Raw genomic sequence first — 15,597 nt, forward strand, 5'->3', positions numbered from 1 at the left:
CTTTTGCGAACATTGCTTAATTTTTGGGCGGCGCTTCAAGTGATATTGTGAACATCCATGATGCATTATAATAATCAGCCTGTACCATTTCAAACAATATCCCCCCAACAGTGGCGTCGCGTAACCTCACTTTTTACCTGTGCACCGACCCTAAAACTTGCAATTGCGGAGAATTTATGATCAAAATCGAAATAGAAATGAGTGAAAGCAGCTATTGTTGTCATTTTCTAATTATTACAAGCAAATTTGTTCAAAAAATTCAAGAATTTATACTTGGTGCACAGGTAGATTTGAGGTTAGGGAATCGCCACTGCCCCCCAAACTAGAAAGCTTGACCTCCTTACTTGATACTTGCTGAGCTTGGGCTCCCCGTGGTGCGACCGTGTGACATGGCTACATGACCTTTTCCGCTAGTTCTCCTAATGCCTTCTTCAAGAGCAATGTTAAACGACAAATTTGAAAGCGCATCACCCTCCTTCAATCCGTTTACGGTTACGAAAGATGTCACAGCCTATCAGCTTTATCAGCCTAATCAATTCTTTCGGAAAACCATGTTTCACCCTTATCTGTTAGATCGTTTCTATGAATTAAATCGTATGCTCATTCCTCCTGACATTGTCGTTCGAAGAGGACATCGCCGATTAACCTAGGTCACGCCCAATGCGCGCCAGATCACGCTCCACCTGATCCGCTCATCGTGCTCTCCGCGCTCCACGCCATCTTGTGCCAACCGGATCAGTAGCGAACACCAACTTTGCAGGGTTGCTGTCCGGCATTCTTGCAATGTGCCCTATGATGGGCAAGACATGTTGCAAGGATGCCGGACAGCAACTTTGCAGAAACTTTCAGGGTTTGGCAGCCTTCTAGAAGCTAGGTTCACCGTTCTCCTGCACCTTCGTAATTCACGAATTACATTTTTTTAGGCCGTTATTGAGAATCCCAAGTAGGCGAATTTCCTCCTCCTACTTCGAAAGTATCTCCGGCTATCGTAACGGTACTTCCTAACTAGACGAATCACCCCCAGTCCGACCTTTGCTGCTTCTCGTTTTGGATGGGCGTACAGCCGTACAGCTCTACCACGCCGTTCCAAATGTTCTGGCAAAGCACACAAATTGACCGGGTTTTGTGAAAATGTAGTCAAGCATGTTCAATTTCCATAAGGTATTCTTATGGCATCCATACTTTACAGTTATGGCTAAATTTCATAAGGTATTTTGATGAATTTCGGTAGTTTACTTCGCTGAGTGTACGAGCGGGAAGCGGCGCACGCAGCTCCAGCGTGGGAGCTCTGATCCATTTCCCGGCTAGCCTGCCGGTTGGGGTTTTGGATGGAGCGTGGTTGATGAGGGCCATCAACCAAAAGAGAAGACTGTCCGCGATTGAGGTGACTGAGCAGCAGCTTTGCAAGATCGTCGACTTTGCGTCCACGAAGTCCAACATAAAGTTAGGACGTGAAACGGCCCCCTGTTGCGACTTCGTATGTCGGTGGACGATGCAGCAGCGGCAGAACCGGCGAAAGTAAAAGTTACAAAGTCTACACCAAGACGGAGGCCTTCGCTTTCGCAGGAAGTCCAAAAGGTATGGCGGATGCGACTGCTCGTGATAAGCTCTCGCAGAAGCGGGTGAGGCAGCCGTTAGGTTAGAAGCTGTCTTACGGTGCCCCAAGGCTAGGAAAATACTAACCCCAAAGGTCGGCAGTAATGCCGGCAGTTGGACCCCAGCCAGATGTCTTGGAAAGCTGAGACGGGTGGGAACCGTTCAGGATGCGACCGTTGTTAGGCCCTCAGCAACCACAGAGTAGGTGAACCAAGGGGGGGGGGGAGGGTCTTTTGGACGAAAGTCGAGCGGAAGAGGAAGAAGAAAAACCCGCAGGTCGAGGTACTCAGGGACGCCAAACCAAGGAGGCGTAAAAGAGTAGGTGCCAAGCGCGAGAAAGGCGACGCGTTCGTCATCAAAACCGAACAGTCTAAGTAGTCGGACGTCTTGAAGGCGATGTGGAGCGACACCAAGCTCGTGGATCTGGGAGGGGACTTGCGCATTATCAGACGTATTCGTACGGGTAAGGTGATCTTGAAGCTGAAGCGCGATATAAGGAAGGCAAGGGCGCCGTCTACAAAAGTTCTAACGCAAGAAGTAACTCTGAAGGTGAAAAATCTTGACGCAGTCACTGAAGCTCGGGAAAGCTCGTCACGGCACTGTGGTAAAAAGTAGGGAGAATCAAGGCACAGACATGTCTGTCACAGTCTGTGATCAAGGTAGGCTTTGGGTAGGCTGGTGTATGTATGTACAGTAGACGTTCGGTCGGTGCAAACGGTTTAACTGCAATGCTTTCTAACTGCAAGTTCGGTAAGTGCAACAAATTTGCAGTTATCGCATCGCCAAATGTCAAAATGGTGCACCATGTTAGCCCAAATGAACAGTCGGATGAAGTTCACGTTCATTTTAAGTCAGTTGATGGTTTAAACCAATTGTTGACACTGTCAGGCGTTGCAGTTATCGGATTTTCGTTCGTTAAGTGAAACGTAAACATGTTGCAGTTATCGAACGTTTACTGTATGTCATCTGACGTTCCGCGAGCCACCGGAGGTTTGGTTTAGGTGTCTGGAACCAGGACACAAGTCATGGGACTGCAAAGGCTCTGACTGCCGCAAACTGTGTAGGAGATACGGCGCGGAAGGCCATAAGGCACAAGGCTGCAAGAGTCCACCCATTTGTACAATACACCCTTTAACCACAATCGTGAGAGAACTTGAAGCACAGGTTCATTAAAGGAAAGGCAGCGAAAAAATAATTCAGAAGAAATCTATACATGGACGTTCAAGGACAGACTTGTTGGAATCCCAAAATGGCCGACTTAGACACCTACTCACGATTTCGAGGGCACAAATTTCTCCGTAAACAAAACCAGCGCACCTGAGCTTCTTATTTTACTGTTGAAACGGGATTCCATGGCGTTTGTCCTTAGAAAGGGTGAATCTGTTTTATTGCATATTTCCACTAAACCCTCCCTCCTCACCATATTCGTGCTGTTCGTACTTAATAACGCTAGGCGAACAACTATTCATTGATGTACCACTCGATATCGATCCATAGACTTGGCCCGCTCCGTCAGGGTTTGTTCCTCCCTGTATGTATGAGCCATTCGGGGGCTGACCCACCACTCCCGCTGTAGCATCTCCCATTTGCACCAGAAGATGCACTTCTTGAAGGTGTTTCTCATACTTTTTGTCGGTTGAAAACCGTTTCGAGCAGTAGTCGCATCTCTTCAGCTCGCCATGAAGCATGCGTCGGTGTTGGTACAGAGTGTTTTTAGTTTTGAGAACCGCCTGGCAGATGTCGCAGGTGTAGTAGACTTCACCATGATCGTTTACGACATGCTGGTGGAGCTCAAGCTGGAAAGACATCAGTTCAGAACATGGTTTGTCGGAAAACGTAGATACAATACTATAGACATATGTGCTGATGCTTACCTTAGTATCGTAGGCTTTCTCACATTTCTCGCACTGCCATGTTTGGACACGGATGGTCATGCTTTGAAGTTGATTGGATGGTTCAGTGTTGCTGTCTGGAATTTGTTTAAGCTTTCCATTGAGCCTCCGTTGTCCTTCATGGCAATTTTGTAGGAATACTCGGAAGACACTAATTTCCCGATAACACGCAGCGCATACCGACTCTACGGAATGCAAAGCTTCGTAGTTCACAAAGCAAAGTTGTAGGACGGCGCTCATCTTGGGCTCACTTTGAATGTCTTTGTTGTTGAATCTTTGGCTGGTTCGATGGGGATTGCCACACATACGGCAGAACATACTTGCGTCTTTGAATGGTGGTTCAGTCTCTTGGTTCGATTGAGTAACAAAGGTATTCGCATTGATTTGGGTTTCTGTAACAGCTGAAAGAGAAATGGAAGAAATATATATTCTGAATTTGGTGTGATGTCAGGTATCAGCAGGTCGGCTCCAGAGGTACGCTCTCCTCCATTAGAGAAATTTCTGTTGAGAAGTAAGCCTTAGGTTAATTAGTTAGTGGGCTTTGATAATTGTTACAAGACTACATATAAATACCCTCCCAACCCATGTATCGTCCTCTTTTGCCAATAAACCATTGCTGTAATCCCAACAAACATTTTAGCTTTATAAGAGTTGAACAAACAATTCTTAAGCAAACTTTGGCTTGAGTAACTGTTATTCATCTATCTCTGTTTCTTGGGATAACACCTCCGCTCATCAGGTTATGGGCCCAGAGCACCTGATTTCCATAACAGCTTCGGTTTGTTTGGCGTAGTCAAAGCCAAGAAGAAAACTTTCACGAGCAAGGTGAAAGTTCGGTACGGGTGTCGTTTCGAAGTTCGGTTTCGGAAGTGCGATTCGGACAATCGGAAGCGCAATGAGCGATGAAAGAGTTCAACGGGTGTACCTCTTCGAAGGAGCCAACTTCTCAAACTGGAGTTTAAAAATGGAAGTCTACCTGTAAGAATTAGGACTGGTGCACTGCATCCGGTAGTGCGGTATGACGAAACACACCCCCTGCAGGAACACGTCGTTGCCTTCGATAAGAAAGTTCGACATTTGGAGTCAGCTGGAGTCAAGTTCTAAAGTCCTAAAGTCAAGTGCTAAAGTCCTACGACCAGATGATAACAGTGCGGGAAACCTTGCCAGTGGAACAGTGCTCGTTGGAATTTGTGAAGACAAGGTTGCTGATTGAAGGTATCAAGCGGCAGCTGGTTGAAGTGCGTTCGGAGTCTGGTACGGCGTTTGTTGAAAAACCTGGAAAAATCGGCTTCAACTGTTATGCATGCGGCAAACCAGGACACAAGCGAGTGGACTGCCCGGGAAGCGGTCGTAAGCAGGATTGTAGTACAGGAAAATCACCGGCAAAGCAGAAGAAGTCAAAGGAGAAGGCAATTCTGCGGACACGCAGCACGACGTTGCATTTATGGGCAGTGACGACTCGAAGAGCACGAGCAACGGAAAATTTCGCTGGATCCTCGATAGCGGTTGGAAATAGTGAGTACCTGTTCAACGTCCATCGCTTGGAGCGCCCCGTGGTCATCACCGTAGCGAAGCCAGGTCAACATCTGGTGAGTGAAAATGTTGGAGAGGTGAGGATGCTTGCAACGGTGGATGACAAGCAACTGCGGTGCGTCATCTACGATGTTCTGTATATTCCGGATTTGACCCTGAACCTCTGTCAAGAAAGCCGGCGAACGGGGTATGCGCACCACATTCACACGCAACGAAGCAAGCATCACGAGAGCAGATGGTTCACGAGTCTGCACAGCTACGAGAAGGACTAAGCTGTACGAACTGAATGCTGAGTTGATTCCATCAAGCGAGTTGGCTCTAGCTGCTGATTCCGGAGCACGGCGGGTTCTGTGACATCGGCTGGCAAAACTGGTTCAATGCAAAATGGTGGAAGGCTTGGACATCGGGAAGAATCTGGAAGCAAACGAAATTGGTGAATCCTGCATGAAAGCGAAACAGGTGAGATTGCCATTTTCTAGAGCTAGATCCAGTCGTCCGATGGAGTTGGCACATACCGACGTTTGTGGATTAGAGTGCTGCGTGAGAGCAATGAGAGCCCGCAGATCATAATCCCAGTGCGCAATTTCTGCGCGCACGCAGAAAATACAGAACTCAGTGCACACGCAGTGTGTTCAAAGGGGTCAGTGTTGTTTGAGCATTTGGCGAACCGAAAGCATGCCAGTGAGTCCAAAACCCGCTAAGGGGTATCAAATCCTGTGATATCAGAGACAAGCAGACGTCTTAAGCTGGTCAAGAACTTACAGTTGAAGGATATTTTGGTTCCAAATTCCACCAAAAGGCTGTGCTAGTGAGCTAACAAATTTTGTTTTTCATATAGGGTCTGGGACCATTTGGGCAGGAGCACCTATTTTGGGCACTTGCTGCTATAACTCAGTTAATTTTAACCGAATGACTTGATTTATGAGACACGATCAGATACGCACAGTATCTAGCCATGTTCAAAAATTCAAGTCAATCGGTTTGAAATTGACTAAGTTATAGCAGCAAGTGCCCAAAATAGGTGCTCCTGCCCAAATGGTCCCAGACCCTATATCAGGAAAATTTGCAAAAAATTACAACGAAATTTCAATCTCATATATCTCATGATCCTGATTATTTAGAGAGTTGGTGTCTTCGGCAAAGTTGTTTGTCTGGTCAAGGACTAACCGATAATAAAACTTAAGATTCAAAATTCCACCGCTAGGCGGAGCTAGTTTGTTAGCAAATTTTGTTTTTCATATATATCAGGAAAATTTGCAAAAAATTGCAACTAGCGCCGCCTAGCTGCAGAAACTTGAACCAAACGGTAATTATTCTGAAGGCCCTTGATCTACCAAACAATTTTGCCGAAGACACCATCTTTCTAATGAATCAGAATACTGAGATATGTGAAATGTAAAACTTGTACGCTCTCTAGCGCCGCCTAGCGGTGAATCACGAATCATACGGCCCATATTCTGAAAGGCCTTGACCAGCTGAACTAATTTGCCGAAGAAACCAACTCTCTAAGTAATCAGGATCCTGAGATATATGGGATGGAAAATTTGTCAGTGTTGACAAGCAGACAAGCAGATGTCTAAGATATCACATAAATCACAGACAAATAGATATGTGACACTAACGAAATTTCAATCTCATATATCTCATGATCCTGATTACTTAGAGGGTTGGTGTCTTCGGCAAAGTTGAGAGCTCGTTAGATGGGCTATCTCGATGGTTGAATGTTCACTGGTTGGGGCAAAACCCAACTAAAAAGCACTGTCAATGTCAAAATAGATGTCAAAACGAGTTTGACGTCTGCCCACCGTCGCATCACAGCTCCTGTATACAGAACGTTTACGCAAGTATGTGAGTGTTCCGTGACGTATTTCTCGTCACTTGTGTGTGTCTAGAGCATTATGATCAGTTGTCAGTTACCCCAACGAACGAACACGATTCGCTAATCGGGGCACAGTCGTGACCCAACCAGCGAATCCGGACTGTATCTCTGCATCCTGATTTTGTAGAAAGATGGTGTCTTCGGCAATATTGTTTGGTAGATCATGGGCTTTCAGAATAATTACCGTTTGGTTCAAGTTTCTGCAGCTAGGCGGCGCTAGTTGCAAGTTTTTGCTAATTTTCCTGATATATATGAAAAACCAAATTTGTTAACTCACTAGCACCGCCTAGCGGTGGAATTTTGAATCCTAAGTTTTATTATCGGTTAGTCCTTGACCAGCCAAACAACTTTGCCGAAGACACCAACTCTCGAAGTAATCAGGATCATGAGATATATGAGATTGAAATTTCGTTAGTGTCACATCTTTATGTCTGTGATTTATGTGATATCTTAGACAAGCAGATGCATTTGCTACTAGACGGCGTAATAATACTTTCATACTCCCTGTGGTACACACAGTATTGCACTGGAAACACGACTGAATGCGCACTCAACGAATTTTTGTGTGCACATTTTCTGTGCGCACAAAATGTGCACGCAGAAACTGAAAAACATGCTTGTTCTAACATTTCTTTGAGCACTCATTTTGAGTGTGCTGCTGATGGATGCCAGAGAGTGAGCGGCTGGTTTGTGTGTGAAAAAAGTTGCGTAGTTCACCCTCGCTCTCGTTGAAAGTCGTGTGTAGAGTGTAGTGCAGGGCCGGATTTAAGGGGGGCCAGGGGGGGCATGGCCCCGGGCCCCCACATTTTAGGGGCCCCCACAAAATCAAACTTCAAATGGGAACCGAAAAAAAAGTAGGAACAAAATCAAACTTCAAATGGGAACCGAAAAAAAAGTAGGAACATCATGATTTTATTTTTATCACAAGTATTTCTACTCTCAAGATGTGTGTGAAATATTGGGCAGGGCCGGATTTAAGGGGGGCCAGGGGGGGCATGGCCCCGGGCCCCCACATTTTAGGGGCCCCCACAAAATCAAACTTCAAATGGGAACCGAAAAAAAAGTAGGAACATCATGATTTTATTTTTATCACAAGTATTTCTACTCTCAAGATGTGTGTGAAATATTGTGCTTCAAATTACAAAGAAGCAGATATCTGTCTTTTTATAAAATTTCAAATTTCCTCTGAAAGTTGTTAAGATTTTTATGGTTCGGAATGATCATCTTCACCTGAATTCTGGATGAAATCTTAAACTCTATGGAATAGGCAGTCAAAAAGTTTCTGCTGAAAAATCGTGTAATTTTCTGTCGAAAATTTTTGGTATTGCATTCAAACATTTCCTACATAGTTCTTTGAATATTTGCAAGTGTTTCTATCAGAATAAAGACAAATTTTTAGAGTTATAGAGTTTGATTCCGCCTACCAAACTTATAAATTATTCAAATCGAATCCCAGAATTGATGAAACATTTCTTTGAAGGTACTAGCAAGAATTTTAGGTGAATGTTTTTGCAAAGATCTGGTCTGATTTTCATTAAGATGATTAAACTCATGACGAATTTTTCTTCCTGGCTTTAATGTGTAATTTACAACGAACTCTTAACAAATCCATAGTTTCCTTATGAAAATTGCAGCTGAAAATTGGGAGTCACTGCTAGCAGCGCCACCCCGGATGAAGGTGCACTATTCGTGATTGTGTGTGTATATTTTCATACTCGCACCAATACACTCTTACACTTTTACATAAAGGTATCACCTTAGCTCACCAGGCGGCGGTGCCGTCGGTGACGCTTGCCGTTAGTATGGGATAATAACAGAGGTGTATGTCTGCTTGATAAAGTAGTCTTCGCTTATAATTTTATTCAAAATAAAACAGAAATTCCATCAGGAACTCATTATGGATTTCCGATGAAATTTCTTCAGCAGTTTTAAGTAGAATTTCCGCTTAAAATACCACTATGGATTTTTTGCCTCTTGAAGTTTCACAAAGAGTTCTTAACAAATATTTTGCGCGTTCACCAGAAACTCCTGTCGAAGTCGCGTTAGAAATGCTTATGCTTGAGTTCCACAAAAAAAGAAACCTGGTAATCGATTAGCAACTCTATAGGGGCATCTGGGGTAATACGCACTGTCGAGGCAAAACGCACCCCCTTTGTTTTTCAGGGATTATCGGTTTTAGAGCTTTGAAACCTTATCAGTCTAATTGAACGTCTTAATAAATGAGCATCTGGAAAATTTTACATATCTGCGTTACGTAATTAGTGAGAAAAATGAATAAAATTGAAAAGCACGATTCTGATGTAATTTTCCCGATCGTTTGTCGAATGATTTGATGGTGAAAACCGACCAAACATCTAATGCTGTTGTGTTTATTCAGTTCATTGAGGGCAGTGCTAAGCATAGGAAAAATAACTTAAACAGTAATCTACGTAAATTATATGTTTTAAACTGTTTTATTTTTTGCTATTGATTGGGGCAATATGCACTCCATTGGTTGGGGTAAAACGCACCTATAGAAAACAAGCTGTAATAATATCTATGAGTGCTCTGTAAGTAATCGCAATCAAAATTGAGCTATTGTTTGTCTTAAAACCTTATAAAACATGCATTTTGTCTAAGAAGTAAAAAGATTTCTAAACTCGACGGTGCATCTTGCCTCAATGTTGTGGTGCGTCTTGCCCCTTTGTTTGAGTGCATCCTGCCCCATTGTTGTAGTGCATTTTACCCCGAGCAAGGGTGCATACTGCCCCGCGTAAACATACGAAGCCGTAATGTTAGTCTTTACAAAAAACGTTATTTTCAAGAGCTGAACTGTATTAAGGCTGAAATTTTGTTTGGTTTCTCTTAGAATGAAAGTATATGCAATGAATGCATGCAATAAACCAATAAATTATTGCCCTTTTATATGCATTTGGACGCATCTTCCTTAAGTGGTGCGTATTACCCCAGAATCCCCTAGATTTCATCAATGATTCCGCAAGAAATTCTATTTAGAGCTTTTGCAATAACGGCCCCAAAGGTAGCGCTATAAATTTTATTTGAAATTTATCGAAAATGTCTCCCATAAAATCTATTTTTAAATTTCTTGAAGGACTTTCTCATGAATTGACTTGATCAATGGAATCGAATACTATAAACACTCTTGGATGAAGCGTTATTTATTTGATGAAATTTCTTTTACTATAGTTTTCAGAATAAATTTTCATATCTGGATCTATGTTATGCTAATTAAGCTGGATAAATTTCTCCAATAATGACCCTAATTTTTTAAAGGTTTTTGCATATTTTCTGGATTTTTCTACATTAAAAAAATATGTTGGGGGCCCCCACAACACTGTGGCCCCGGGCCCCCACATTTGTAAATCCGGCACTGAGTGTATGTTTTCTCTTCTCACGTTTCGCACTGAGGAGCATGCCATCTCTGCGTAGAGGACGGTTCATCTTGCGGTAAACAAGCCGAACAATAGACGTATTTCCTGTTTAGATTCCTAATAAATAGGGTATTAGTTCCCTTATTAAGCATGTGACTCCCATTTTCATCCTACGAAAAACGAAGGATTGAAGCGCTGTTTCTTTTGTTTCTTATTTTTGTATTTTTTGTTAGAAGTGAGAATCCGTGAAAACAAAAAGAACGGAATCAATCGGTGCCGTAATCGCTTGTTTTCGAACAGGATGAATATGGGAGCGTGAGATTACTGATGGCACACATACCCTACGTCAATTGTAACATAAAATACATTTCTGGTAGTCAGCTCAGAAACGAGTATAGCGACAATTTCGTTGTTGACAAGCACACATGCTCGAGGCATGACACGCGTGTTTACCATTTTATTTTTACTGAAAATATAAACACACACAAGTTCCCTTGCGCTATTGTTCCGGTTAACGTAGTAAGGATCAGCGCTTGCAAAGTGAACCGTTTTATCTCAGACGAATCAAAATTTGATCTTCTTTGACCGGCACTTTTCAACCCAAAGCGGAAGTTTTGAGCAAAAAATAAACCCACTGAATCACCTTTCATTTCTAAGCACGGTAAGCGTTAAGTCGCATAAAACCATGGATTAGAGGTCATCTGACTTGTGGACTCCTATGAACCAACCGACACCGACACTACACAGCTATCTAAGCTGATCGGGAAAACAATGTAACATTTTCATGTGCGCCTGAAAAGCCAGAAGATGGCTTTCATTTTGGGCTCAATTTGAATGTCTTTGTTATTGTATCTTTGGTTGTTTTGATGGGGATTACCGCACATACGGCAGAACATACTTGCATCTTTGGATGGTGGTTCAGTCTCAGCGTTCAATTGTTCAGCAACGGTATCCACGTTGATTTGGGTTTCTGGAACAGCTGAAAGAGAAATGGGACCGTTTGTAACCCACGTGGACTAGATTTTGAAATTTTTGCGACTTTAAGATGTTATTTAGACTTAGCGAGTGTAAAATTCAACTTACTTTCTTTCATCACTGGCGCCGCATCAAGTGATGAGGCAACTTGATCACTTTCTTCGTTTCCGCAATCGAAATCTGGTGGCTCACTTTTCACAACCATCATTTCGCCCAACTGAAGTTCCCCTTTCGCCACGGCACTTTCCTCCAAAGGGCTGTCGTTGAAATGGACGTTGGGTTGGATGAACTCACGGTAGAAAAATCGGATGATGCGTTCCTCACGCGTGAGACTACGAATATCTCCTCGGATCCTTGTCCTCGTGTGACTATCGATCAAGTCGTACGCTTCGTAGATTCTATCGATACTGATGCTAACTTGCTCCGACGCGACGGGTTCCGATTCTTGCTCTGATTGTTTTGCTGGTTCAAAAGAACCAGAGACGTCGTCCAATGGATCGGAAGATACAGATTCGTCAAGTGGCGGTTCAGAATAACCAGGCAAGCCGTCCAATAGATCGGTAGACATAGATTCGTCAGGTGGCGTGAGGATTTCAGCTGTGGTGCTAGTAGGAAATTTACTGTAATCTATGGCTTCGGTATTGAAGGGGTACAAACCGGAACTCAAAAATGCATTGCGAATCTCACTATAAATGCTACCTTCTTGCTCCATGGTTCTTTGCAAAATGATACCGAAATACGGTAAAGTGAGCATCGGCTTTTGCTTATCCGAACGCCATATATTCAGAGCCTTTTGCCATTTGGTCCTTACTACATTGGATATTCCCCAGCTGGTTGGCTGCTTCACAGCATTGATGTTACTTGAATTGTATAGAGAAACGAGAATAATGCCCAGTGACTGGCACAGGTCGTCTATTTCTGCTATTTGGGACAAAGCATGTCCATCGACGAACAGCACAACCGGAAGTCTGACGCCTTGCTGCACTAGGTACGGGTGGAAAACGGCCAAAATGTAGCTGCGGAAAGTTTGTGTATCCAAGCATCCTCGCTCGGACACCTTCACACCCCATCCAGGTGGGAGATCGAGCATTTTGAAATCATGGGGCGCTCGATCAGTGGAAACAAGTATATTGGGATGAACTATCGAACCAGAGGCTCCAAAACCAAACATCACAGCGATATCCGCCATAGTTCTGGCTTTCCCAGGGAAGTACAAAAAAACTTCCTCCACCATAAAGATCCGGGCCGGTTGTTCCAGTACTTCGAGATGATTGTTCGTGACAAACCTTTGCTTCACCGCTCGGAACCAATTACGAATATATTCGGCAGTAAGCGTAGTCGTTACCTTCGACAGGGCGAAGTTAGTATTACGTCGCAAAAACAGCTCGCACCATCTTCTTCCTGAAATAAAGAAAAAAAAGTGTATATTTTATCGGATATTTACTCTACTGATGATCCTTAGAAAAATTTCGAAAATATTCAGTAAACATAAATTAGGCAGATGTCAGGGTATGGTATTCCGGCGAAACTAACTAGGCTGATAGATGTGACCTTAGATAGAATGTAGCAGAGTGATACCACAGACAAACAGACGTAACTCTTAAATGAAATTCACGAAAACTTTTTCCCGGTGTTTTTTTTTTTCATGAGCACACTGCCACCTGTTGGTATAACCGCGCGAGACACTGTCGGTGACCTTCTTGCACAACGTCTCTTGAAATTTTCCCTTTCCAGAGGGTTCTCGACTACTATGATCATATCTTCTCGTTGTCCCTAACAACGAGCACTTGTATCGGGACACCGAAGTAAATCATCCACTCGTCATTTTATGACTACATCATCAAATTCCTACACATTGGCTCAATGCCTAATCCTTCCCTTTGTGTCTCTCTATTGACCACTCTCCCTCTGCGTGATTCCTAATTTTCCCATAAACTTGGCCCAGGCCCCACCCTACCTACCCTACATACCTGGCTGAGCATTTTTGAACGCCGCCTCGCGCCCAACCCACTTCATGTAGTGGGAAACCTTCGAAACGCACTCCGCCCGCGTCATGAAAAATCCCCGACTCTGCATGTCCTGCAGCCAGTCGACTATCTCCTGTTCTTCCGTCGCCGTGAGAATCGTCGATGGTCCCGGCGTGATCGACTTTTTCCAGCGGGCGCTCAACCGATACCGAAGAGTGGACACCGGAATGCCATACCGCTTGCTGGCCAAATAGCAGGTCATCCGGCCCGTTTTGATGTCATCCAGGCACGAGCTGATGTTGTCCTTGGAATAGGGCTTGATGGTGTGGATTTTAGGCGCATTGTCATCCATTTCCGCTAACGGTGAAAGGAGAACGATGTGGGTCCTTTTAAATACTGCAAAAGAATTATTACTAATTAATTAGTAATACAATAACTTTTTGAATTATATCAGGAAAAATATAATTTACTTATATATTTTGTGGAAAATCGAAGATTGATAAATATGCTTGTGGAGCGTTGTTTTGTATTTATAGTGCCAAAAATGGAGTACCGCGTGAGTTACCGTTCTCACGATGTACCTGTTGTGGCATCATATGAACAGGGTGGTGATTGATGCAGGGTGACCCGGACAGACATTTGATACGAATGCGATGCGAAGGATCGACCAAGGGATCGATCCAATAAAAACTTATTCTCTCTTCCTTACCTTCGCAATACGCCCGTTAAGGGCTGTTTGCAGATCAGAAGGAATTTCCCAGCCTATCTTGATGCATGGGAAATTTCTTGCCCAAGGCCCAGTTTCGTGTTCAAAAGGAATCGCTCAAGAAACGTTTCGAAGTACTTCTTGACCTATTCCTGACAGAAATTTTCTACACTGACTGCCATTTTGAATTAGAATTTCTTCGCAGCCGCGTACTGCGATGGAAGAAAAACGGTTTCTTGAGCGATTTAGGTAAGGAATTTCTCATGCATCAAGATAGGCCGAAAAAATCCTTCTGAACAGCAAACAGCCCTTAAATCAAAGTCCAAATAAAGTCGTTCATGTCCCATACATTGGTGTTACGAACGCGACGCGTGAAGTTCATCAATTTCTAACAACTAGAGCACACTAATTCCAATCATTTCCTACATCTAGCATTAAACAAATCGCTTATTATAATCTAACGCAAAAGCTTGTATAATAATCGTAGAGGTAACGTTTTGTGAATCGTGTTGGTCACATATTCATGATAACCAGTGTAAATTGCAATATGCAAAATCAATTAGATCGAATTGAAAACGAGCGACCTTTCACACAACGTTGTATACGATATGCTACGATAGCGCAGCATCGAGGATGACTGATTAAGAACGAAACAAACTGCGCGTGCGTAGTAATCGATTAGCCCGGAACGCATACTCATAGCATACATGGGGATGAATCATTCTGATTCATATTAGAAACGATATCATATTCAAGTATGTTCACGGTTTCACAGCGTAAATGCGCAAGCGCGGTATGGAATTTCACCATCGGATTTAATGTTGCGCAATCGGATAGAACTAACCACTTACACATAAGCATTATATATAATTACGCAACATTGTGAAATTCATTAAACTAGAATACAAGCTACGCCATTTGTAATTGTTAGTTCCGGACATGCACCGATAGGATATAAAATTGTAATCAATTATCTATGCTCACAACTAACGTAAAGTCAAGAACACAACCCCAATGTATTGTAATGGTCAAAGTACCAGAAAAGGTTTTGATCAGGGATTAATTATTTGTTAGCAAAACTTGTTAGAAAGATTCATTGCAGGATTATATGTATACAAGTTAGAATTTGATGAATCATGAGTTAATTAATGATGTAAAGAGGGTGAGCATAGTTTCTGGACGATACACATATAATTAATATGCTTTACGTAGGAATCAGGAAGAAACATGTTAAAAGAGGGTGCGAATAATGTCTGGACGAGAGTATAAAAGGCGATCGAACAATAAAGACAGTAGCAGTTTTGCCTTGTACGTCACAAGCTACAGAACGCTCATTTACTTGCTACTCGAAATCCTTCTTACCAAGCACTTTGAGAAGCTTAATCTTTTCTAATCCCTCCTATTACCCAAGCCTTCGAATGCGAAAGGAGTTGGCTGGAGCTTGATTGGAAAACTTAAGTCTTTGAAAAGAGTTACTTGGTACTTAGAATCGAGGAAGTCCTAAATCATACTGAATCGATCAAACTTTTTCCACTCTGGCACGCTACGGTTCCGAATGCGAGTAACTTTGGCAAGAGTCTGAAAAGGCCAGTTTGACACCGATTCAAGTGTGGGCAAGCATTTATTTTCTCACTCTGGTACGCCACGGTTCCGAATGCGAGTAACTTTGGCATGGGTC

General features: G+C 43.1%; 1 protein-coding gene across 1 annotated transcript; it reads right to left on the bottom strand.

The window, feature by feature from the left end:
• Window positions 1-2,944: 2,944 nt before the first annotated feature.
• Window positions 2,945-13,921, bottom strand: LOC109400123 (uncharacterized). Its single transcript, XM_029856706.2, has 6 exons — window positions 13,684-13,921; window positions 13,217-13,609; window positions 11,355-12,647; window positions 11,170-11,250; window positions 3,471-3,889; window positions 2,945-3,392 (listed from the first exon to the last, which is right to left on the bottom strand). The coding sequence occupies exons 2-6, from the start codon at window positions 13,563-13,565 to the stop codon at window positions 2,982-2,984; spliced, it is 2,553 nt and encodes an 850-aa protein (XP_029712566.2). The 5' UTR covers window positions 13,566-13,609; window positions 13,684-13,921; the 3' UTR covers window positions 2,945-2,981.
• Window positions 13,922-15,597: the final 1,676 nt, after the last annotated feature.

The sequence above is a fragment of the Aedes albopictus genome, chromosome 1 (assembly GCF_035046485.1).
Source record: "Aedes albopictus strain Foshan chromosome 1, AalbF5, whole genome shotgun sequence".
Taxonomy (NCBI): domain Eukaryota; kingdom Metazoa; phylum Arthropoda; class Insecta; order Diptera; family Culicidae; genus Aedes; species Aedes albopictus.